The sequence below is a fragment of the Thermobia domestica genome, chromosome 14 (genome assembly GCF_964235325.1).
Source record: "Thermobia domestica chromosome 14, izTheDome1.hap1.1, whole genome shotgun sequence".
Lineage (NCBI taxonomy): Eukaryota > Metazoa > Arthropoda > Insecta > Zygentoma > Lepismatidae > Thermobia > Thermobia domestica.
The window spans coordinates 59,507,300-59,531,082 of NC_137467.1; the positions used below are offsets into that span (position 1 = coordinate 59,507,300).

At 35.8% G+C, this 23,783-nt stretch overlaps 1 protein-coding gene across 1 annotated transcript in view; it reads left to right on the forward strand.

The window, feature by feature from the left end:
• The window catches only part of LOC145669688 (uncharacterized), a 104,216-nt gene that overhangs the window by 41,288 nt on the left and 39,145 nt on the right, over positions 1–23,783 (forward strand). Inside the window, exons 5-8 of the mRNA XM_081737972.1 lie at positions 673–850; positions 3,053–3,273; positions 8,527–8,640; positions 20,166–20,290. Of these exons, the coding sequence (XP_081594098.1) occupies positions 673–850; positions 3,053–3,273; positions 8,527–8,640; positions 20,166–20,290 (638 nt within the window). The remainder of the gene's footprint in view (positions 1–672; positions 851–3,052; positions 3,274–8,526; positions 8,641–20,165; positions 20,291–23,783) is intronic.

Below are 23,783 nucleotides of genomic sequence, written 5' to 3' on the forward strand. Positions count from 1 at the left end.
CAACTGATAGAAATAATCTACTCTTTTACTAGTAATCAGTACTCAACTGATAGGAATAATTTACTCATTTCAAAAAATAAACCAGTTTTAGAAGGATTATGTTGTAGTTTTCACCACGCCAAGTTTTCATTCTCCCAGACCTAGAAGTAACAGGTGCACCATTTAATGCAACATGGAGTGACATAGGGTCACTGGAGAAACTTAAACTTTAGAAAGGATGACAGTCCGATCCACATGCACTAAAACAAGGCTTCTTCATACACTCAAAATACATAGTTTGCTTTTTCTAAGAAATGACAGCTATCATCCGAATTCAAACTACTTTATGCTAAGATAATATCAGTGAAGTCGGTCGATACCTGTCTTATACATTAGGACTTTCGACTCCTCAAAAATACGCTTTCCTCTAGCGGCGTTGGGACTTTCTTTGATCTATAAAAGCCATGTCAAGATCCGTTGAAAAACATCTTCCTTCCGTTCTCCAGAAGAGTCTACTGGAGTCCAGAATAATGGTGAATACATGGAGTCCAACAGAACGCAGCGTCATTACCTTTTTCCTGAACATTTTGTAGTGTTAAGCTTGACCCTTGTACAGGACCCAGCTTTGGTTATATTTTCTTTTTTTTCTTTCTTTTCTTTTTTTTAATCATTTACGTTATTATTGTTTTCTAGTTTTGCAGAATATGAAGACAAAGTTTGAATCCACAAGAAAGATATCCAAAACTCCTTCTTCTGGTGATGATGAAGATAACTTCATTCATGACACATCTGTAGAAGATAGTCCAACATTTTATCTAGCAATTCAACGAAAATTAGTTGAAGATATCAATTCCAGAAGGAGAAAGTCAAGGTATTTATTTCATATATATATATGTTAATGTTCATATACGTGTCTCCAATAACCATTCAACAAAATTCAGAATTGTCAAGCATGAACGATACATCAAATAAAGTAATGCGACTCAATGGAGTAAAGGGAAATTTCATTTGAATAGCTACATGGGCTGTCATTAAAAAAAAAAAAAAAAAAAAAAAAAAAAAAAAAAAAAAAAAAAATCAAAGAAGTAATAAATTTTATTATATTATGTCTGTTTATTTATCCTGTAAGAGTTGTCAATTCACTCTAAAGACTTACAAATGTAATAATAAATTTGTATATCGTCACTGATAGAAACAAAATAATTTCTGCAAATTTTCACAGTATAAATAATTATTGTAACCTTTTCTCTGTATACGGACAGGTAGAGCTTGGTAGAGTAAAATTACAGGTTCGGAATCTTTTCCCACTACCGGTTTATTATAAAAACCCAGTATTATTTGTAATACAATGATGTGAATTCTCTAATATAAGGTAGGTATAGTGTCCCTTCGACCAGACGGTCTTGGGAAGGATCCCTCAATAGCGAACTACGTAAGAAGGTGTAGAACACTCGCTGTTCCACTGTAAGCAGACAGGGGTTAGGTTCCCAACAAAGCTCCACGGTAAGCCAAGCCGGGTTGTAATTAAGATTTTCTTACTGCTCCACTGCAAGCAGAAAAAAAAAAAAAAATGAAGTCCAAAGTAAAGGCACAACTGCAAGCCAGAAAGTAAAAGAACCATTAGCTACACTGCAAACTAAGGCTTTGGGTTAAGCTAGGTACTTCGTAGGCTCCACTGCAAGCCTAGAAAAAGAATTTAACCAATCATAGACTGGTAACTGTCCGTGAAATCCTTTCCGTTATATGGGCGCTCCGGGCGATGGTGGCGCTGCTGTTCTCTCATCGTCATGTAACCCGCGGTGTTGCTATATTCTCTGTCGTTTACTACTTGTAGTTTCCAATACGTAAAGTGCATGTGGTTGTTGCTTATAAACAAAGCCACGTGTAAAATGTTTGTAAACACAAACTCATGATATATTACTATATACAAGTATAATAAGATATCTTTTATTATTGAGTTAATAATAATGCACAGTGAGTCCTACATAAAAGTAGCCCGGCTTGGTAATTTCCTGTCCCGTCAGTAAGAAAATGTAAACACTGGCTTAACTTCATGTTACAAGAGATGCTGGAAGTGGTCTCCGTTAACGTCGAGATGCTTTTGCATACGTACGTCACAGCATATTGGCTGACACTGTCTGAAGCTCTTTATGTTTGATGCTCCGGATGTTTTGTGGCATTTCAGCCAGGATATGGGAGTTATTTGCGTACCCCTTCTGCTTTAAGCATCCCCACAGATAAAAATTACAAGAGTACAAATTCGGGGAACGAGTAGACTACAATCCCTTGTGTACTGTGTGCTCTTCTGTTAACATTTCATGCACCTATGCCAAGGATTCGTTCAAAGTGCAGCATATGACTCCCTCTTGTTGGAAGTAGGAGTGTAGTCTTGTGTCAGTTCGTAAAATTGTTGCAGAAACCCACGATGAACTTCACCATCCGCTGTTGATTCGAAGAAAACTCAACCCACTATACATGTCCTTGAAACTACACAGAAAACATCAGTTTTTTGGTCATTGAGATGTGTGTTCGTGCATGATATCTATGTTCCTAGCAGATCAGTGCCACATTTATCGCAGTCTTACCCAGGTATAAACTGCATCAAACCGGTTAAAGCAGGCACTAATAGGGAACTTAGACGAAGGTCTTTCCAGTGTTGTTATACTATGGTAACATTTTGGAGAAAGTTAACTGCTTTTATAAAGTTTGGTTACTTCATACGCACTTGTATATTTAAACAATATCCATTCATTCGAAAGTTAGTAGTTTTTTTTTTTCTTTTCTTTCTTCGGACAGTTATGTATAAAGTGCTGTAAAACTTCGGTCTGCTATAAGAAATGATAATACTATAAATAAGTTTACGTGTAAGGATTTTTTACAAAGAATATTCGTATTTCTAGTTATATTTTAGTCCCTTTTTTTTTTTTTTTTTAATTATAAGTGTCTGCCTATTTTCTGTGTTTTTTGGTGCCTAACCATCTGCTCTCTAGTAGTAGTAATAATAAGAAATTTAAGATACATATTCAGTTTGTTTATTTTTTCTTTTATTTCATAACTGAAATTCTGACTCCAGTGGAAGTGGTGGACGTGGATCGAGGAAATATGACATCACGCCAACACTACCTGCAGCGAATTTTCTTGACTGTGATTGGAACAAAGAGAATGAAGATACTCCTAAGAAAGATTCAGACTGCAAACAAAGAAATCAAGTATTTAGTCCTACGTCGTATATAACCCCTAAAACTAGAACAAATCCAGTTTTTTCAACAAAAGGCTCTAGCAACGTGCCTAAGAGTAAGTAATGCTACTTCCGTGACTTCCAAATTACAAAAGCTTATCTTGTACAATAATTCAGTTTCTCTCTTTAGAATTTAATTATACTCGGTATTTCAGCCCTCTCTGAAGCCAAGAACATGAGTTACGTTGTTTGTAGGCTGGAAAATCACTGAAATGCCATATTGTGGTTATTTACTGCTTTGCCTGTAAAAGAATTCCATTCTTTAATTAGTTGAGGAAAATATCTACACAATAAAAGTGACAGAAAACAAAGTGCAATTGAAAAGATTAGTGAAAAGTTCTCATAATACTTAGAGAATTCAGCGTGAACTGACATTGAATTTTATTCATAAATAACAATCCACGAAAAGCAGTCTTAATTTCTAAGACAGTGATCGGATATAATAAATCTCATGGTGTAGAATTGACATTAACGAGTGTTTTCCAGGCATGTGGCAATTTTTCTTTTACAGGAAAGGAGACAAATAACCACAAGATGAAAAATTAATGATTTTCTGGTTTACGAAGAACATGGCTCGTGTCCATGGCCACAGAACCCTCCGAAATATTGAATATAATTAAATTCTAAATAGAAGATTGTACAAGGTAAGTTTTCGTTGTTTTAATAACATGTGCTCTGTAGCATCTACTAGTAATTATTCCTCGATTTCATACTTTCAGGTGTTTTTAACACGTTCACTGCCACGTGTATACTTAAGTATACACACGGCGTAGATAAGTACAGGCCACGTGTATACTTAAGTATACACACACTAGGTTTCCTTCTTGGTCATGTGTGTTCTTAACTATTGACTATTCTACTTTGCCCTTAGGAGAGATATCACATGTGACCTGAGAGTCTTTCATTTTGCTGTCAGTTTATGGAATTTGTTTTCTGGGGAAGAGGGATGAAGTTTTGAATCCAGTACATAATTTTCTTTTATATTGAAACCTGCTTGTTGGTACAATATCTATATGTATCATTTAAAAACAAAAAACAGCAAGCAAAACTAACTTATAGATATATGGGTATGATGTTTTCTTTTTACATTTTGTTTGAACAATGTATATAATGTAATGTATTTTTGCACTACAGTACATAAAACATTATTTCCTAAATTGTAATACATGGAGAAAACGCACATAAATCTGATAAATGTCAAACAATTAAAGCTTTCCTGAATTGTAATTAGAAAGAAATATGAATTAGTAATTTCCTTCTCATATCTAATATCTGATATGATCACTAATCACTAATATCTAATATGATTTCCTTCTAATATCTAATTCCTGTTATTAGAAGGAAATATGACTAGTCTAATGAATCTCATTGAAGCAGTCTCTACACATATATGGACTCTTAGGGCGGATGTCACAATAGGTCACAACTTGAGGTGCACGCTTCAGTTTGCCATTTATTAGCTGACCACTTCTTCCATACTTTTTAAACACAAAACACATCGCCCCTTTTTGGATTTTTTCCAGAACTTTCTGTCATCCAAAGAGTGAGAGTTCTCCTTTCTTGAAATTGGGGTTGTTTCTTGAGGTTGGGGTTGGTTGCTTGGGGTTGCCAACGCCAGGATAACTTCTTCTCTAAAATCTTTTATACTAAGAGATTTCTCTGGAATAATAGACGAAGGTGTCAAAATGAGCAAGTGGAAAGACATGAGGGAAGTATTGATGCCTTCAACAAAGCACTGCACAACTGTCTGCATCCAAACAAACAGGAGAGGTGAAGGTAAAGCAAAAGCTCAATACATTGTCGATTACAATATTGGGAAGCCTTCAATGGATATATATATATAATCAAATGGCCTTGCATGATACGCTTTCTGGCGCTGTAGCAAGTGACAGAAAAATCATTGTTGAATTACTGTGGGAAACAAGATTAGTAATATTCCTTTCAACAATATATTATAAAAGCAATAAAAAGATAGTATAAAGAGCAACTTACCCATGAAAACTATATTATACATTGTACCATGCTAAAGTTTTTGAGAACAAGATCCTGAGACGAATATTCGGACCCAAGAGAAACGGGAATGGGGAATGGCGGAAACTTCATAACGAGGAACTTCATAATTTATATGGTTTACCCAACATTGTTATGGTCGTCAAGTCTAGGAGGCTTAGGTGGGCGGGTCATGTAGCTAGAATGGAAGAAAGTAGAAACGCTTTCAAAGTCTTGACTGGAAGACCAATCGGAAAACGACCATTAGGAAGACCTAGGCGCAGATGGGAGGACAATATTAAGATGGATCTCGCAGAGATGGAATACAAAGTAGAAACTGGATGCAGTTAGCTAAGGATAGAAGTCAGTGGAGAGCTTTTGTGAACGCGGCATTGAACCTCTGGGTTCCATAGGCCATAGAGCTAGTTAGTTGGTTTACCATGCTAAAGACACAATAAAAACATTGAATAAGAGTGGACGATACAATATATTATCCGTGTATACTTTAGTATACACGTGGCTTGGAAAGGACTATGAACCGTCCCAGGCCATGTGTATACTAAAGTATACACGGCTGAAAACGTCTCAAAACATCAAAAACAACACTGAAACCATTAAAAACTGAAAAATCAAGTTAAAAATGTCACAAAAGTTAAAAAGTAAGAAAAATGAACGTTTGGCCTGAACCCACCCATAATCCGAAATTACGCTTGGCAGTCAACGTGTTAAGTAGGAGATCTCCCCGCTTTTTGCTATAAATATTCATAATATTTTCTAGTTGTTTACTTTAGAATTGGCATCTCAAGATCATCGTTCTTACCATTCTTTTCTCCTGCCACACTATTCTGTATCTTGGTTGTACTCTATCAATCATGTCGGTCTCGGGTTCGATTCCCGTTGGGGGCACTCGGTCGAAAAAGTGTAAAAAGCTTTTTCAGGACAGCCATCCTAAATGAGGTTTTCCTTATTCACACTAGGCAAATGCCGGGGTGGTACCTAACTTATAGATCCCAGACCGCTTCCTTTCTTCCTTCCCCTTCCTTGAATAATGTGCTCGCCGAGGGACATCCCTCATACTTGACGGGCTAAATGGCCATAGATGCCGAAAACCCAAAAATGTAAATCTTAAATCCTCTACCAATCATGTGGCTTGCCTCGTATGCCTTAGTGTTGTAAACAAGGTTGCTAACCGTTACATTACATACTGTCATTTGTGTTGCACTTAGTACGAATTCTTTTTCACTTAAATTGAGATATTATATTTTTAAGTTCAGACATAGATATATTCACATTTATAATGGTTTGTAAACAATTAATTGTACCTAGTCCTGCCACATATTCTATCCCTCAGAGAAGCTCGCCTGCCATATAGAGCAATTAACGAAACACAGTATAGTTTAAGATATGGAGTACCTACCTACATACGTAGCATGCTTATTGACAGTTACGTGTTATGTCCATCCTTGGCCTTTACATACCTCCGTAAACTGCCCAGCCACTCATCTATTACCACACGCACCATTTTCAGTGGTATGGATCTGCTGTTTGCACCAAATCTGCCTTCAGAGCTTCAAGATTGCGATGAGGTTTAGATCGGGCCTTCCTTTCGAAAATGTTCCACGGTCGGTAATCCAAAAGATCAATTTCGGGAAAGCTTGAAAGCCAATCTCGTTGGTGATGAAGTCAGACACATAAAACGCTAGCCAGAGTTGTGTCATTTTCGCTCAATACAAAACTTAGTTGAAATGTTCACTGCTGCCCAGGAAACAGTGTGATGCTTAAGGACTTCATAGCAGTCCCCCAACATATCATAGCAGTCCCTCAACATAGTTGTCGGTATGTGACACACCCTCCACCTCGCTGAAATGCAATTGTGTGACATCCTCATACGAGCCCTTCCCTAACAAACTATCATTGAAGCTGGGTGATGCCCCCTTTTCACTTTAGAAACTTTGTCAGAGGCCTCCGGAGAGCTAGGCACATACACCCTGACATTTTGCGGTTAAATTTTTCCTCAACAGTGAAAATCTTTTCATCTCTAAAAAGGATTTGGCGATGTCGACGTGTATCTCACAAGCAGTCTCTGTGCTTATGTTGTCCTTATGTGACGCAAACGTGTTATAAGTCTAGGGGCGGTGCTTCTCGGCCGTAGACTGTAAACTAAAATTTTTTATAATAATGTGCAACATAGTACAAGGTTGGATTTCCCTTCCCTTGCCAAGCTTTTCTGCTTCATGAGCGAATTTCAGTTTTTTGCAACGACGTTAATAGCTGCTTGTATCTTTGTTGTATGTGATCGACCTGCTCTTTCTGTACCAGCAACAGGGAACGTCTTCTTGTGGAGCTACCAAATCTGCACTGGTTTCTTGTCACACTTATAAAGCACAAACACAGCAATGTAGTTAGCTTTGACCCATCACTCTACTGCAATATGTTGCAAGTCTACTAGTGTTCTTTCTATATCGTTCTGAGTCATTTGTCCTTAGGTTACATATACCAACTCGCCAGCACCACGTGAAACTACTGTAGAAGTAGGGACAGAATAAATTTATATGGCAGCACTAGGTATAGTAATATAGTTGAAAGTTTATTCCAGTCTCTTATCTGTAACTGGTTTAAAATTTCATAGCTTTGTATCATGTCCTAATAGAGAATAGTTCCTTATGTATGATCATTGTTATCATGATAACGTTGAGTAGCAACAATAGCTTTCTAATTGTACTTCAGCCTCAGAGAAAAAGCAAGTATTATTATGTTTTTAAAAAATATATAATAGCTAATATACGGTAACTTTCGTAGGAAAAAAAAAATGTTTACGAAGTTGCCGCATTTTAATTATGAGTTCTTGCACATTCATATAAAACTTCCAATGTGTGCGAATCACAAATAGCTGGCCATAAAAGGATGAAACCAAATTGAGAGGCAACTATTAGAAAGTACTTCGATAGAACATAATGCTTGCCCTCATGGGATCTCCTGCAATGGAGCCCCTAGGGGAGCATCCGAAAATTCTAAATAATAAGTTAAAGTATCATGGAAAAGAAGTACCTTTAATAAGAGAAAGTTTTTCGTGTGAGTCACCGCTAACGAAATGGACACTGAGTTCCATCTGACTGAAATAATTTGCAATGAAATAGTGGTGCAATGCTATGAATGAAATAACGCAATTTTGTGAATGCTAAATTAAGTTTAAAAAAAAAACTGCTAATGAGATTATTACTGCACCTTTGTATATTTTCTTTTCCTTATTATTCACTTATTACATCGATCTATTTAATTATTTTGTTGCAATACTGAAGGAGCCCATTTGTTTTTTTCAGGCAAGAAGAGAGGTGCCAAGACTGAAGCAGTGAAAAGACAAGTTTCCAAAGTACAACATGTAAATGAAAATAACTTCTGTTCACCTGTTATGAGTTTCATGGCTTCCTTATCAGGTATAACACATTTTTGTTTTTGATTGTGTTAGATATACAAAGTGGACTATTTATCACGAAATGTCCTTGTAATTGATCTAATAGATAAAAGAACCTAATTTTTTTTACCGTGCAAATGTCGGCAGGGGGATATTGTTTGGCATACTCTATAGTAGAAATGCAAGGGCTCGGGGGACTTTAAAAAAAAAAAAAAAAAAAACTCTGTTTTTTCTGCTTCGCTTTTTTGCTTGGGAAATTTTGTGCTTTTTTTTTCTTTCTTCAAAATTTTGCTTTAAATTGATAAAGCAGACTTTGTTTCGCTTCTCTACAACACAAAAACTCATTTAATTAGTGGTTGATGCAGATAATAATATAAATAAAACCTCTAAAATATACCATGAATTTCGAAATGATTTTTCAGTTTTAATTCTTAACGTATTTACATTATGAATTCCAAAAGATTAACCAATGTATATAATAAGTTTTTAACCTCTTATATACAAATGTAAGTACTTTTTTTAAAAAATGATACACAAATAACTAGCAAAATTGTATGTAGTATTTTTCCTCAAAATATCACACACACTCTTTTTGAAACAAAATAAAGTAAAACGTAAGAGAAATACATTTATATGATACTCTTGAAGGATACACATCAAGAGCTTCGTTTCGGATGGTTCTATACATTCTTACAATTTTTCAGTGAAGTTTTAACTTTCATATACATTGTATGAATATTTCGAACTAATTTTTCATTCATTGATCACATACGTTACCAATAGTCGGTTACCACTTGTCAGGTGTTTCGGACCGCCAAAATCGGTAAAGTTCCGAATTTTCTATAATACATTGACAGTTCCTTAAGCTTGTTTAGAATCGGGAAAGTACCGAATTTTCTGTTCATGAATCATATGCATAATAGACTGTTCATCTGAGCGTTTGGTTTCCTACGTTGTAGAATATATAACCACCATCACGGTGTATCTTGTCCTGAAGCTTTCTAAATTTTTAACAAGAGAAATTCAACATATCATTACGAAACTCTTTATATATATATATATATATATATATATATATATATATATATATATATATATATATATATATAATTTACAAAAGAGGAAAGACTGTGGAATACATCTAAAAAGAATGAAAGAATCAATCACTGTTCCAAGTCACAAGAGAGGCGACAAAACTGATTGTAATAATTATCGAGGCATTTCTCTTCTGTCAACATCTTATAGACACTTCCCAAACATTCCATTAACAAGATTGATCCCATACGCAGATGGAATTATTGGACATTATCAGTGTGGATTTAGGCGAAATCGATCAATTATCGACCAGATACATATTTATAATTCAACAAATACTCGAAAAGAAATGGGAATAGCCTTACGGCTCGGTTAGGAGGGAAATATTATACAATATTCTTACAGAATTTGGAATACCGAAAAAGCTAGTTAGATTAATTAAAATGTGTTTAAATTAACCCCAGAGTAAAATCCGAGTAGAAAAATTCTTGTCCACAAGCTTCCACGTCGAGAATGGTCTGAAACAAGAAGATGCGCTATCGCCATTATTATACAGCTTTGTTCCGGTGTACGCTATAAGGAAAATCAAAGATAGCAACCAGGGTCTAGAGCTAAATGGTATTCATCAAGTTATAGCGTATGCTGATTATATAAATCTGATAGGAGATGATAGAAGACTAATCGACAGAAATACAAAGGTCTTATTACACGCTTGCAGCGACATTGTTTTACAAATAAATCCAGAGAAAACTACATACATTAAAGTTGACTAGGATGGTAATACGGCAGATTTTGAATGCGTCAAAATATCAAATAATACTTTCGACAAAGTGGATACTTTCAAATATCTAGGATCAATATTACCAGACCAAAATCGTATCCACGAATAAATTAAATGCCGACTGAAATCAGAAAATTCGTGTTATTATTCATTTCAAAATATCTTGTTGTCGCGAATTCTGTCGAGGAATTTAAAGCTTAAAATACATAAAACGATAATCATGTCTGTTGTTCTGTATAGTTGTGAAACATGGTCGCTTACGCTGAGGGAAGAACGCAGACTGAAAGTATTTGAGAATAAAATCCTGAAACGAATATTTGGACCCAAGAGGAACGGGAATGGGGAGGCGGAAACTTTTTAACGAGGAACAACATAATTTACACGGTTTACCAAACAGCTTAAGGGTCATCAAGTCTAGGAGGCTCAGGTGGGCAGGTCATGTAGCCAGAATGGAAGAAAGTAGAAATACTTTCCAAGTTTTAACTGGAAATCCAATCGGAAAACGTCCATTAGAAAATCTCAGGCGGAGATGGGAAGACAGTATGAAGATGGACCTCGCAGAAATAGTGATAATAGAGAAGAAACTGGATCGAATTGAGTAAGGACAGAAGTCAGTGGAGAGCTTTTGTGAACGCTGCATTGAACCTTGGGATTCTATAGGCCGTAGAGAGAGAATACATTTAGTTAAGCACAACTGCGCAGCAAACATGATTGAGTGGTTAGCTTTTGCGCTTGTATCGGGAAGTCCGGGATTCAACCCCGCATTCGACCATTTTGACAAAAGTTTATCTGTGACTGTAGAGATAGTGCGTGTACTGTGAGCTGTGTTCCCACATTCTGGAAAATCAGGGGATGTGAGGGGAATCATGCATTTTGCGTAAAATGTCATGAGAAAGTCAGGGAAAGTAAATGTGCAAGACAATTCATGAAATATAAATTATGTTGCCTCAAAACTGTCACAGCAGAGTATGAACCATTTTAAAGAAAATTCCAGAGTCTTGAGCCATTTGTTTGTTTTCCTGTACTCAGAACTGTATATCTCTCTTAAGTAATCTAATGAGTCGTTGAGTCACACAAAGCATTATGAAACTTCCCGACAGACCAGTGAAACTTCTGGCTTTGGATTTGACTGCAAATGAAAATTTACTAGAAATAAAGAAGGTGGACATTAGTTTTAAGATAGAAAAATTACTGAAATAACTGAAAGCATGAGATAAAGATAAAACTAGCTTTCAGGCTTCACGGTTGAAACTTTTTGCCGGTCACAGTCAAGAAGATTGTGGAAAGGAGTCCTCTGAAGTGCAAATTAGTACGTATTCTGTCAGCTTTGGACCCCAGGCTGCAAAAGAACACTCCAGAACTTACTCAGACTAGGATGAAATGCATCCTACAAACTGCATGAGCATAACGGAATATCTGATTTTGTACCTGAGAAGGCAAAGTGTCAATTTCTGTCTTTCTGTACTGAAATTCAGGGGTCTCTTGCAGTTGACTTCAGAGAATAAAGAGAAGATGGGCAGAATCAGGTTAGAGACTTCTTTGCAAAGGTAATGTCCAAGAGACAGGAATATTCCGATATGTTTAATTTTATCCCACGGCAGTGCCTCAATGAAGGACGGGTTGTCGGTCAATAAGACACTTATTGTAGAAAACCAAATCGAAGATTCTCTGGTAGCACAGAGGCGGGTGCACGATGCAATTATGTACTATGGAGGTGTGGAATCTGTTCCTGTTGATCGAAAAATGTTTCTCTCAGTTCGTTCAGCTCGGAGACGCTATAATGAATACCTTAAACAGAAACGAATCTAAAGTGCAGAGAAAAGTAAAATCAAAGGTGAAATAGAAAACTAAGTGCTGAAGTTAAGAAATTGGAAGAAGGAAAAAACAAATGGAATTATGTTACAAACAAGAACAAGACGCTTTCGTAGAACAAATTCAAGAACTGAAAGCAAAACAAAATTCTGTTTAAAAATGTGAAGATTGAGATGTCTCAGAGTTGGTCTTGACTCTTGTTTAAAAAAAAAAAAAAATTACAGTGTCAAGGTAAATGTTACTGTATCATACATATATTATTATATACTTACATATTAAATTTTGTGTAATAACAATTACTTATATTGAACAAAACAAATATGTAAATGGTAATTAAAAGTGTGTTGGCCTGCTATGGGGATGGTGGAGACAGTTAAAAAAGTGTGTGATAGAACTTAACCCCTTGTCTTACCATTTATATTCAAGAATTTATGTCAGGGAAAGTGAGAATTTGTGTCAGGGAATACCAGCAGTGACGGATTTTCGAAGGGGGTTAGGGTAGTTAGGGGGATTAAGTCTTTCGGATTGAAGCCTGTACCCCGAATTTACGGAATTTCTAAAACAAACTAAATATTAGTTATGCCTTTACTCATAAACTTCAAGTTCCCCTCAAATAAACATTAGGAATTTTTAGAAAAAAAAAAAAAACATTAATAAGAAAAAGCCCTCTCAAAATACTTGTTCTAAATCCACCACTGATTGTTATCGGTATAAAATGGTCTTCCAAGTTGTATCCGGAAGATTATTGCTGAATATACAAACGAAATGAAATATAAGTTATGCCTGTACTCATAAACTTCAAGCTCTTCCCAAATAAAAATTAGCAATTTTTAGAAAAAAAACAAACATTAATCAGAGAAACCCCTCCCAAAATACTTTTCTAAATCTGCCACTGATTATTTCTATAAAATGGTATTCAATGTTGTATCCGAAAGATTATTGCTAAATCATTGCACAGCTACAGTATGACAGAAATCTGAAAGTACGCTCTGACGGATATATTGAAAAACGTACGCTCTGATGGTAAAAACATTAAGTTTAATTAAGTACTAGAAGCTAGAGTAATAAACTCTAAGAAATGAAACACGGATGACAAAAAATAAGATGATGTAGAGAAGAAAAATGTTGGTGATAACTCAGAAGTTAAAATAAAGTTAAATAGCCTCTAAAATTACCCTCAAATTCAACGTACTTTATGTTACTTTAATTCATAAAACATGTGCTCCATCCATCATGATGGTGAATTCCAGAGAGAAATATGGCATTTAGGTCATGAAATCTTATTTAACTATAGACTATACTATAAGAAAGCTATTTAGATAGAAAAATTGTGAAAACGAAAAAAGCCGGCTTTTTTGCATCTGTACTCTATAGTACCTTCAGGTAGCAGTTTTGCCCAGCTAACCTTAAAGTTATATTTTTTTCTGATGGCACAACGTCATATTATTACGTATTTCAAATCCACGTGTTAAACGAATATATATATATATATAAAATTCAGTGTTACAACATAAGGATGTTACGGTATCACAAGCATGGAAAATCAACTACACTTTCGGAGCTTCTACAACAGTGATAATGGAAGTGAAACGAGGGAATGTACATCCAAAGTAATTGTGTTAAATATGATCATCATTACGAGCGCAATTCGAAGAAAGAAAAAAAAAAAAAAAAAACGTTTGCGCATGTACGAGAAATGGCCGGGAAGAGCGACGTCAGTCCTGTGACGCTGTGTGCAGTAGTTCAGTAGTAGTGAGCAATGGAAAGAGGAGGTTGTGTTGCAGTACATTCGTCTACTATAACAATTATATGGTCTAGGAATTAATTCGTGCGTTTTTTTTTTAAAGCTTTATTTCAAAAACAAAATAAATGAATACGTTAACAAAAATATTGTCCATCGCTAGCCACTACTTTCTCCCATCTTTCAGGCAATCTACGGATTCCGTGTCGAAAGAATTCTTCATCTTTTGAAGCAATCCAGTCAGAGATCCATTTTTCGATATTTTCTGAAGAAGTGAACCGCTGTCCAATTAAATCGTTATTCATGCAATCGAACAAGTAGTAGTCAGACTGAGCAATGTCTGGTGAATGCGGCGGGTGGGGTAACATTTCCCATCCATTTCCAAATAGATTTTGACCGGTTTTGCGACATGTGGTCGAGCGTTATCATGTTGAAAAATAAGTTTATTGTGTCTGTTATTCCATTCTGGTCGTTTTCGGGCCAAAGCTTGCTTCAAACGCATTAATTGTTGTCGATAACGTTGTCCATTAATAGTTTCACCAGCTTTCAGAAGTTCATAGTACACCACACCATTCATATCCCACCATATACACAGCATAACCTTTGCACAGTGAATATCTCGTTTCGGTTGTAATGGACCTGGTTCACCTGGCTTCACCCACTCCTTTTTTCGTTTAGGATTCTCGTAATGAATCCACTTCTCATCACCAGAAAGGGATTCGATGCAAAAATCCCTTTCTTTTCTGTCTTTGAAGCAGCAATTCGCAAACGGTTTTTCTTCTTTCAACGTCTCTCTCTTTCAATTCATGTGGAATCCAATGTGACATCTTTTGAATCACCCCCAAGGCTTTGATGCGCTTGGAAACTGTTTTGCTCAACTCCTAGTGCTTCTGCAAATTCGTCCTGCGTTTGACACGAATCCTGATCGAGCAATGATTTTTTTTTTTTTTTCCAGGTCGCTCTTGGTCTTACAAGCCGAAATCGCCACTTTTAAACCGTGCAAACCACTTCTGACATGTTCGCTCAGCACACGTCACCATACACTTCCACCAAAATACGATGGCTTTCGGTAGCACTTTTCTTCATGTTAAAGTAATGAAGAACTCCCCGCAAAAACACTTTATCGGACACAAAATGCGCCATTTTCAGTTGAATAAAAAATGTTGTTGTTTCCGCTTCAACCAAGTGACATATACTAAACAAGATGCGCAATGACAGTAGTTTTCAACGCATGTTTGGATCAACGAAACTATGGGACAATAAGCTAGTTACGTCATCTCTTGTAAAACCGCACGAACTACTTCTCTAGACCAAATAAAAATAAATGCTTCAATAGAAAAACCCGCCAAATGTGTAGTGCGTGTGGTAATACGATTTTTGAGTGCGGAAGAAACTTCCAGCAGCTACGATTCATCGTAAGCTGTGTGGTGTTTACGAACCAAACGTGATGAGTGGAAGTGTCGCACGTAAATGGCGTCACTTGTTTAAAGATGGACGAACTGACGTGCACTACGCGGCAAAAAGTGGGCGTCCATCTATAGTCAGCAATGAACTTGGCTGCATCTCTTCAAGCATATGAAACTAGCTTGTGTCGCAGTGCTTCTACAATGACAATGCGCATCACAGTGCTGTTAGCAGGTTGCTTCATTTGCAGGCTTTTAATTTTTTTTTTTTTTAGAAGGAATTTTATGACAAGTGTCTCAATTTGAATGGTGAATATTCTGAAAATTAATATAATGTTATACTTTTCTAATGTGTATAATAAAAGTTTCATATCAACGAGTGTATACCACTGATAACCAAACTGAGTTTTTTTTTTTTTTTTTTTTTATTTTCCTTTTATATGGCGGAGTTTGAACAAATAGTAACAAAAAGATACACAGGATTGTAATTATGACTTTCTTCAAAGGGGTTTATTTCGAAAAAGTGCTTAGATATGTATTATATCCAAGCACGCAAATGGTTTTCAATAGGCATAAAGATCATAAAGCCGTTTACTGCAATTGAACGTCTCAGACTTCGGAAGGTATGAAAAACATGGGTGGATATTGCTATACTTCTTAAAATAGTGTATTTGTGGAAACATTGCAAAACTGTTGCAATATCCCTTCATATTGGAAGTATCCTGTATTGGTAAATAAAATCACATGCTTCAGCATAAACCCCAGCTAGTAGCCGATAGATGTCACACCGATGGAACACGAAGAAAAACTCTTCAATCCCTTCACAGGCACCACCTCCAAAGCTGGCTATATAAACGAACACCTCGAGACAGAAATCATTAGTTGTTAACTGGTCATATTTTACCTATCTCTCAATGCTGCAACGAGGAGGAGAGACTTCTTTAACTTAACTTCTTAGCGGCAACTGGCAAGAGATATCCTAACCTATCTGCGAGATGCAACGGACAGGAGATACTAACCCTATCTCTGAGCTGCAACGCAAAAGAGATATCCTCACCTATCTGCGAACTGCAGTAGGCAGAAGATACTAATCCTACCTCTGAGCTGCAAGAGGTATCCTCACCTTATCTCCGAGCTGCAATGAGCAAGAGATATTAATCCCACCTTATAGCTGCAACGGGCAAGGTCATTCTTAATTAGCAAACCTTAAACCTCTGAGCTGCAAGGACAGGAAGTCCCATTATAGAGGAAGATTTACTTATTTACTACTTTACTTAATTACCTAGGAAGATTGACTTAAGTCTCATATAGCCTCGCTGCTAAACGGAACGTTAAACTCAACTTACTTTTAGAGACTTACTTATTTCCAATAGAATGTTACACTATTATTGCTTTCCTGTGCTTCTATAATATTACAGCAATAATTTTTGGTGGTTGTAATTTCAAGCTCTTGGAATTAGTAATTTTAAGCAGTGTTGCAGATTTTACCAATATTGCTTATTTCCAGAGTGATTTGAGATATCAAATTGTACTAAACGGCCTTATGATCTTTACGTATATGATTGCATGGTATCTATCTAAGCAGTTTTTCGAAATCAGAGCCTCTTGGGAAAAAAAAAAAAAAAAAACATCAAAATTCCAATTCCTTGTAACTCTGTTGCTGTTTATTCGAAATACGTCATATCATGACCATAGTATTCGACACTAAGGTACTTTCAATATGCACTACGCCACCCATCTCACTCGCGTTATTACATTGTAGAAGCCTACAAAGTTCGTTTTTTTTTTAATTTTGTGATATTGTAGTGTGCTTAGTTTGTAACACTGAATTAATAAGTGTTGTATTGTAAATTTTCGTTTAACATACATATTTAAAATGTACAGTGATAATACCATTTGAAAAAACACAACTTTGTTGGGTTGGCAATACTGTTAACCTGGTGGTACTGCAGAATGTCATACAGTGTACCCTGTCGATATTTGCCTTGTACGGAATTTCAGACTTTTTTTAAAAAAAAAATCTATTAGTTTAAAAGTTCCTGTGTAATGTCAATGAGACAATTATATCATCAAGTATTTTGTCACCTTTTAGGAATCACTTGCAGCAAACAGAGAAACGTCCATACTATACAATCCTCATTTAACCTTATAGTAATGTAGGCATAATCCCTTTAATATTTTTTCAACTGTTGTCTTTTCTTCTTCCCGTATCTTCCTTCCTTCAGAATACAATTACTTCTCAAACAATGTTCAAGTTATTTAAGACAAAAAGAAAAAAAAAAATCTTGTCTCACACTTGAATGAGGACGGATCAATAAGTAATGCACACTTTTTTATGCGCTATTATTGTGATCTGGAACTTGAAAATTGAAAAGGAGAAACTTTAAAGTTCGCACTTTAATCGACAGTTGTTCGATTACGTGCACTTCTAACGGCAGAAGCTTGAATTATTGAGCAAATATTGCGCTTGTGTTATAGTCAGGATTGTGAAAAACCCATTTAAAAGAAAAGGAAAAACCAGCCCAGTGTGTTTTATTGGGCAAAATTGGGTTTTATTAATTTTGTACGTATATTTAAAATCATATTCCTGCTTGATATACTATTTAAGCATTCATGTTCTGTTGTACACATAAAAGTGGAACTCTCTTGTTGCACAAAAGAAATCCGTGAAGCATCCGCGTTCGTGGGATACACGTTGGACCATTGCCCCTCACTTTATTTCAATTTCTAGAATGGAGAATATAGACAATGCTGCAGAATAAAAAAGAGGTGGGCAATTCTATATAACATAGAATGGGAATAAAATCCCCTATTACACTCAGAATCAAATCCCTGGCCCTGACTGAAGATTCCTGATAGTTTCCCTAAAACATGCCGGGCAAATAGTCGTGCTGGAATCCTCAAGGTCAGCAACCAGTGATAAAAAAAAAGTGCTTTCTTAATTGACCAATTTTGGAAGAACTGAAATGTTGGATTTTTTTGTTTCTTCTAGAAAAGGAATCATTTTCAGTTGCCGATTTATTTTCTTACAATAGATTTTACAGTTTAAAGACCTTTGTAACATGTCATAATCATAGTATACGCCACATGCTCCACCAGATACGGAAGAAGAATTAGCGAGTTTCCCAACTTTTTAATGCAACTCTTTGTCATTTTTGTGTGTAACTAGAGGGTGCCGTGGTGTCGAATGTGTTAATTCTTAACGTATGTGTGTTGCTTCAAATGGGACATATTTTGAAGGTCACAAAATAAATTTCGATGATTGAGTAAATATTTTGTGCTTTACAAACAAATTCCGGGTAATTTTTGGACAAAATGTGATAATAATAATAATTTTAAACTTACTTGTTCTACTACTCACGAGAGAATATCAGTTGCCAAATGTCCCACAACTTGGTGATCTGGGATCAGCATATCGACTCGCAGCTTCTTTATAATTGCTGATAGATGCTGTAACATACATGATGATTGAAGGGGGCACGATGGCTCAGCAATAGAGCTCTTAACCCTGGTGAGTAGTGTCCCTGATTCGATCTCGGGCCAAGTAAATTTGTGGTGGACAACACCGTGCTCGTGGGTTTTCTCTGGTTACTCCCTTTCCTTCTACTTTCTCCTTCCACCAATTCTTCCATCACCATTCACTTGCTTTAATCGTCGTCTCCCTTAGTCTAATAGGCATTATAGTGAGACGTTAAACTCAAAGATTTCATTTCATTTCATGATGATTGAAATATGAACAGTCTTACTTTGTATCATAAACTTGTGGTATCATAAACTTCAATCATAAACTTTGTATCAGAAACTTCAATTAAACAGTTTCAGTGTAGCTTGCACCTTTATCGATGACTGCTTAAAGCTCACACCCTGTAAAGTATAAGTTTCAAATCAGCTTTATACTAAATACAAATGAATTACACTCATCTAGAAATTCATTCCAATTCTCCCTCACAAGAAGAACTACAAATTAAAATTGTGATAAGCATATAAACTGTGTATCTCTCTGTTTCGAAGAAGTCGAATTCGGTAAAGTTTTGGGAAGTAAGGTTGTGTACTTTCCTTCCAGAAAGGTTCCACAGAAGGCAGGAACCTTCAGAGAGATTTTCAGTTTAGCAACTTCTTGGTGTCAAGATTACACTGAAAGTGTTTGGTTGAAACACAACTACTTCGCGACACAAGGTAAGACCGTCCATATTTGAGTAACATCATCATTATGACTGACTTTCTAGACCGGATTTTGATTCTTCTTAATTCTGTAGCTTCCAATTGCATCATAATGGTGGATGAAAACTAAATCGAGCCCAAAGTCAAAGTGTGTCATAGGCAGTCATGCTGATCACTCGGAGAGGTCACTTTTGGCTATATGTTTAGCGTATGCGTCTTTGGCACTGGAGACCCAGATTCGATTCTCTGTGGGACCTCATGTTTAGATCCCATATGAAGCTGTAGATCCACGTCTTATATAGCCACGGTGTTGAACGGGGCACTAATCTTTAATCAACACGCTAATCACGCAACTTCCTGTAAGCTACTGTTATCTTACATTAGCTAACAGTAATGCCTCAATAATAGAGCGTTCTGCGATAGGTTAATGTAAGTTTGCAATGGTCAACATTGAGCCCCTAGGAATTATATATGAATGTGACGGAGAATATTATTCTGTTCATTTAGAAGCTATTGTCTTCTGAAAATTCATAAAAGGTGATGAGCTTTTAACGTGTTATTCAACCTTCTGTAAATGTTTTGATTTAATAATTCACTTTTTCATTTCTCTCCAGCACGAACCCCAACTAGAAGAGCCGATCCGGAAGCTTTGTATTACAGAAAGAATTTCAAGAAGACGAAGGAGGAACTTGCTTGTAAATTATATAAAATGTTTAATGCCAATGTATTTGACAATAAGGTAAGGTTTTACTACTTCTTTAAGCAAAGAGAATGTGATAATTTCTTGCCTTCATAATATTTAATGGCTTATGTTCGTTCTCGTAAAAATGATCTTGGGTTCGGTTTCCAATAGTCGCACTGAAACTTGGGTGTTGACTTAGCATCATGAGGCAATTGAAGATCTGCTTAAAGCAAGAGACAGCGAACTATTTTATTTCTACGCACTGTGGAGTCCCACCATCAAGGTTGTGCGAACAAGAATTTAAGGATAAATTAAAGCAGAGCAGATTCAGGTAGCAAAGAAGTAAATCATCAACGAGACATGAGGTAATTGTAGTTTCAATGTCGGCTACTAACAGTAAATAGCAGAATTATTCAGTCCTCAGGTAGATTTTACTTCCGATGAAGACAATAACACATAATAAACGTGAGCTTCTTTGTAGCTAAACGGTTAGCGTACGAGCCTTTGGCGTTGGAGACCCGGGTTTGATTCCCGGCCGGAGCTCATGTGGTTCGAATTCTATGTCAATCAGTAAGTCCCATCTCATATAGCCTCGCTGCTGAAAGGGACGCTAAACTCAAAATCAACTGAACTCAACGCGCAATAAACGAATGCTAATACATATAGTATATATATAACATTTATAACCTTTTAATTTTCGTGAAGGAATTCGTAGTATATTATGTCATTTAATGACAGAGTTCACACTGACCTTGAAAGTCAGGAAAACCTGCTATACTTCACAGAAAAGTCATTTTTCTTCTTTTTCTGCCTACAGAAGATATGAAGTACACCTCAAAGAGTCGAGACAGACTCAAAAAGAAGAAGAAAAAGGCCGAAAAAAGAAAATTAGTTATCTTTAGAAATAAAGGAGTTTGAGTAGCGCCGAAAGGTGTTCAAAAGGAAAAGAACAAATTGAAAGAATCAAATGCTACAGAAAAAAAAAAATAAGTTAGATTTGTTGCTTGTGGACAATCAGAAATAGACCAAATTATAATATATGTTTACTTGTTTATTTTAAGTATCTTCAGAAAGTGAAGATATTATGGTTACCGGTAGTATATAATATTGTACGAGTGTTTTATCGTATTTCATATACGTAAATTTTGGTATTTACAATAAGAAAGTGAGCTACGCTGTATTTTAGAAATAAAAAGGGAAAGCGTTGAATGGCCGTGGAAATGGTGAGTGTCGATTAAGATATATTATTTTTCACCTAACCATAAATGGTAGTGTTTGTGATCATGTGGATCAGGAAAAATTTGCTTACTTAATTATGGAAAGTCAGGGAAATCAATACCAGAATTTCATGTGAATCTTGATTGACAGTGCTGTATATATATATATATATATATATATATATATATATATATATATATATATATATATATATATAAAATCATTAATTAACTTCCACTAATTAATTATAGGCGGATCAAAATTAGTAACAACAGTTCAAAACCATGTAGGTAGCGTAGTTGCTAACGCTTTCGCCTTCGGTGCGAACGGTACTGGCTTCGATTTCTAGTGGGGGCACGGTCGAAAAAGTGTAAAAAAAAAAAAAAAAAAAAAACTTTTTCAGGCCAGTCATCCTGAATAAGGTTTTCCTGGGTTTCCTCATTCACACCAGGCATGTGCCAGGGTGATACCTAACTTATAGGTCCTATGCCATCTCCTTCCCTTTCCCCGGATAGTGTACTCGCTGAGGGACGTCATTCCGCATACGTGACGTGCTAAATGGCCATAGATGCCGAACATCCAGAAATCTAGATCCTAAATCCCTAAATCAAAACCTCGTGGAAATTTGTGTTAAAAGGAAAACTACGTCACGACGTTATTAAGGTCACCAGAGAATGGTTAATCCTTAACGTCGTGGTGGTAGTTACAAGTGGAGGATTTGTGTGGAAACGAACAACAATATCACAAAGTTGCCGCCTTGTAACACATCTTCAGAAGTGTTCGTAAACCTAAGTGGACAAAACAAAGTAGACGCCACAGCGGAATACTCACGGCGTGGCAACAGAATAACATGTGCTATTCCAAATGTCAATTCGTTTCTTATTTTAATTCCAGTATAATTATTGACATTTGTGCCTTACTTTGGCATTCTCTTATTCGATTATAGTTCTTATAAGCAGAAGAGTTCATTTAAGTACTCGCATTATGACATGAACCATAATGTTCCTAAAAACTACGGATTTATGTTGTCTTTGTCTTTGTTCAAAATCTGTGTTTTATCGTCTCCTTAATATTTGAGCAGTTGCATTTGTGCTGCTTGTAGCATCGTAATTCTACTACATTTAAATAACCTACCCAATCCGAATATAAAAGTTAAAATGGAGCTTCAGTGGAACACGTAAATTTTAGCAGTTCGTGATCATTGTATGTTTGATTCCCAAAATCTACATCATCAATCGTAAATGAAAATTAAAATTACGTTTGTCGTATTACTAGTAATCTCGCTGGTTATTTCAAATATTAATCGCAGATTGTTCTACAATTTTTCACTTCAAAATTCAGTTTATAGAAGAATCCAGACTAGTCTTAAATTTTCTGGTGACAAGGTGTATACCCAACCTTTAGATTCATTTTTCAACAAGAGAATTATAGATGACAATATTTACGAACACCTTTCGAACAGTACGAACGACGCCTTCTTGGTTGGATCCATACAAACAAACAAAACATATAACTAATAGATAAGAGTATATGACAAATACACAACATTAGACAATGCGAACAATACGACAAACAGGAAGTGCCGCAGATTTTACTTCCTTGCACATTTCCTTATATTTCCCAACTCTTTCTAATTCTTTTATGCCCTCACATTTTTTGGAAAACTCTTCCCTTGCTTTGTCTGTTTCTGTTCGTAACTCGTTGTTTATCTTCCTGTACATATTTCTTTCCTCTTTGGTATTAACCTGTTTGTACGCCCTCATTTTCTGCAATATCTGTTCTATAAGCTATGATTTCTCAGTCGTTTTGTGTTCGCAGTAACCTAGTACTTCATCTGCAACCTGCTATTTCTCAAATTCAGTATGCTTCACCGTCTTCATAATACTTATTATTATTATTATTATTATTATTATTATTATTATTATTATTATTATTATTATTATTATTATTATTATTATTATTATTATTATTATTATTATTAAATTCCTTACTCTTGTCCTTTTTTGGGTAGGAAAGTATCATCAATATTAAAAGTGCATGGAGAAACCCCTGTCTAAAAGTTGGAATACTGTTAGTTTAAAATAGAAAAAATATAACTTTCTTCTTCATACCACACTGTCTAATTGTATGTAAAATTCATGGGGCATAATGACTTAGTGCCAACATCTGGTGTGAAGTGTTTTTATTTTGGTCATATGTGAGGCTGTAATGGCCAACATAAGTCTATTTCTTTGGGTTCTCCCATTTTCTCTTCTCCTTTTCTTTTTCATTAACTTTTCTATCGCCATTCACTTTCATTGATTACCCTCTGCGTACCCTCCAAGGATTAAGC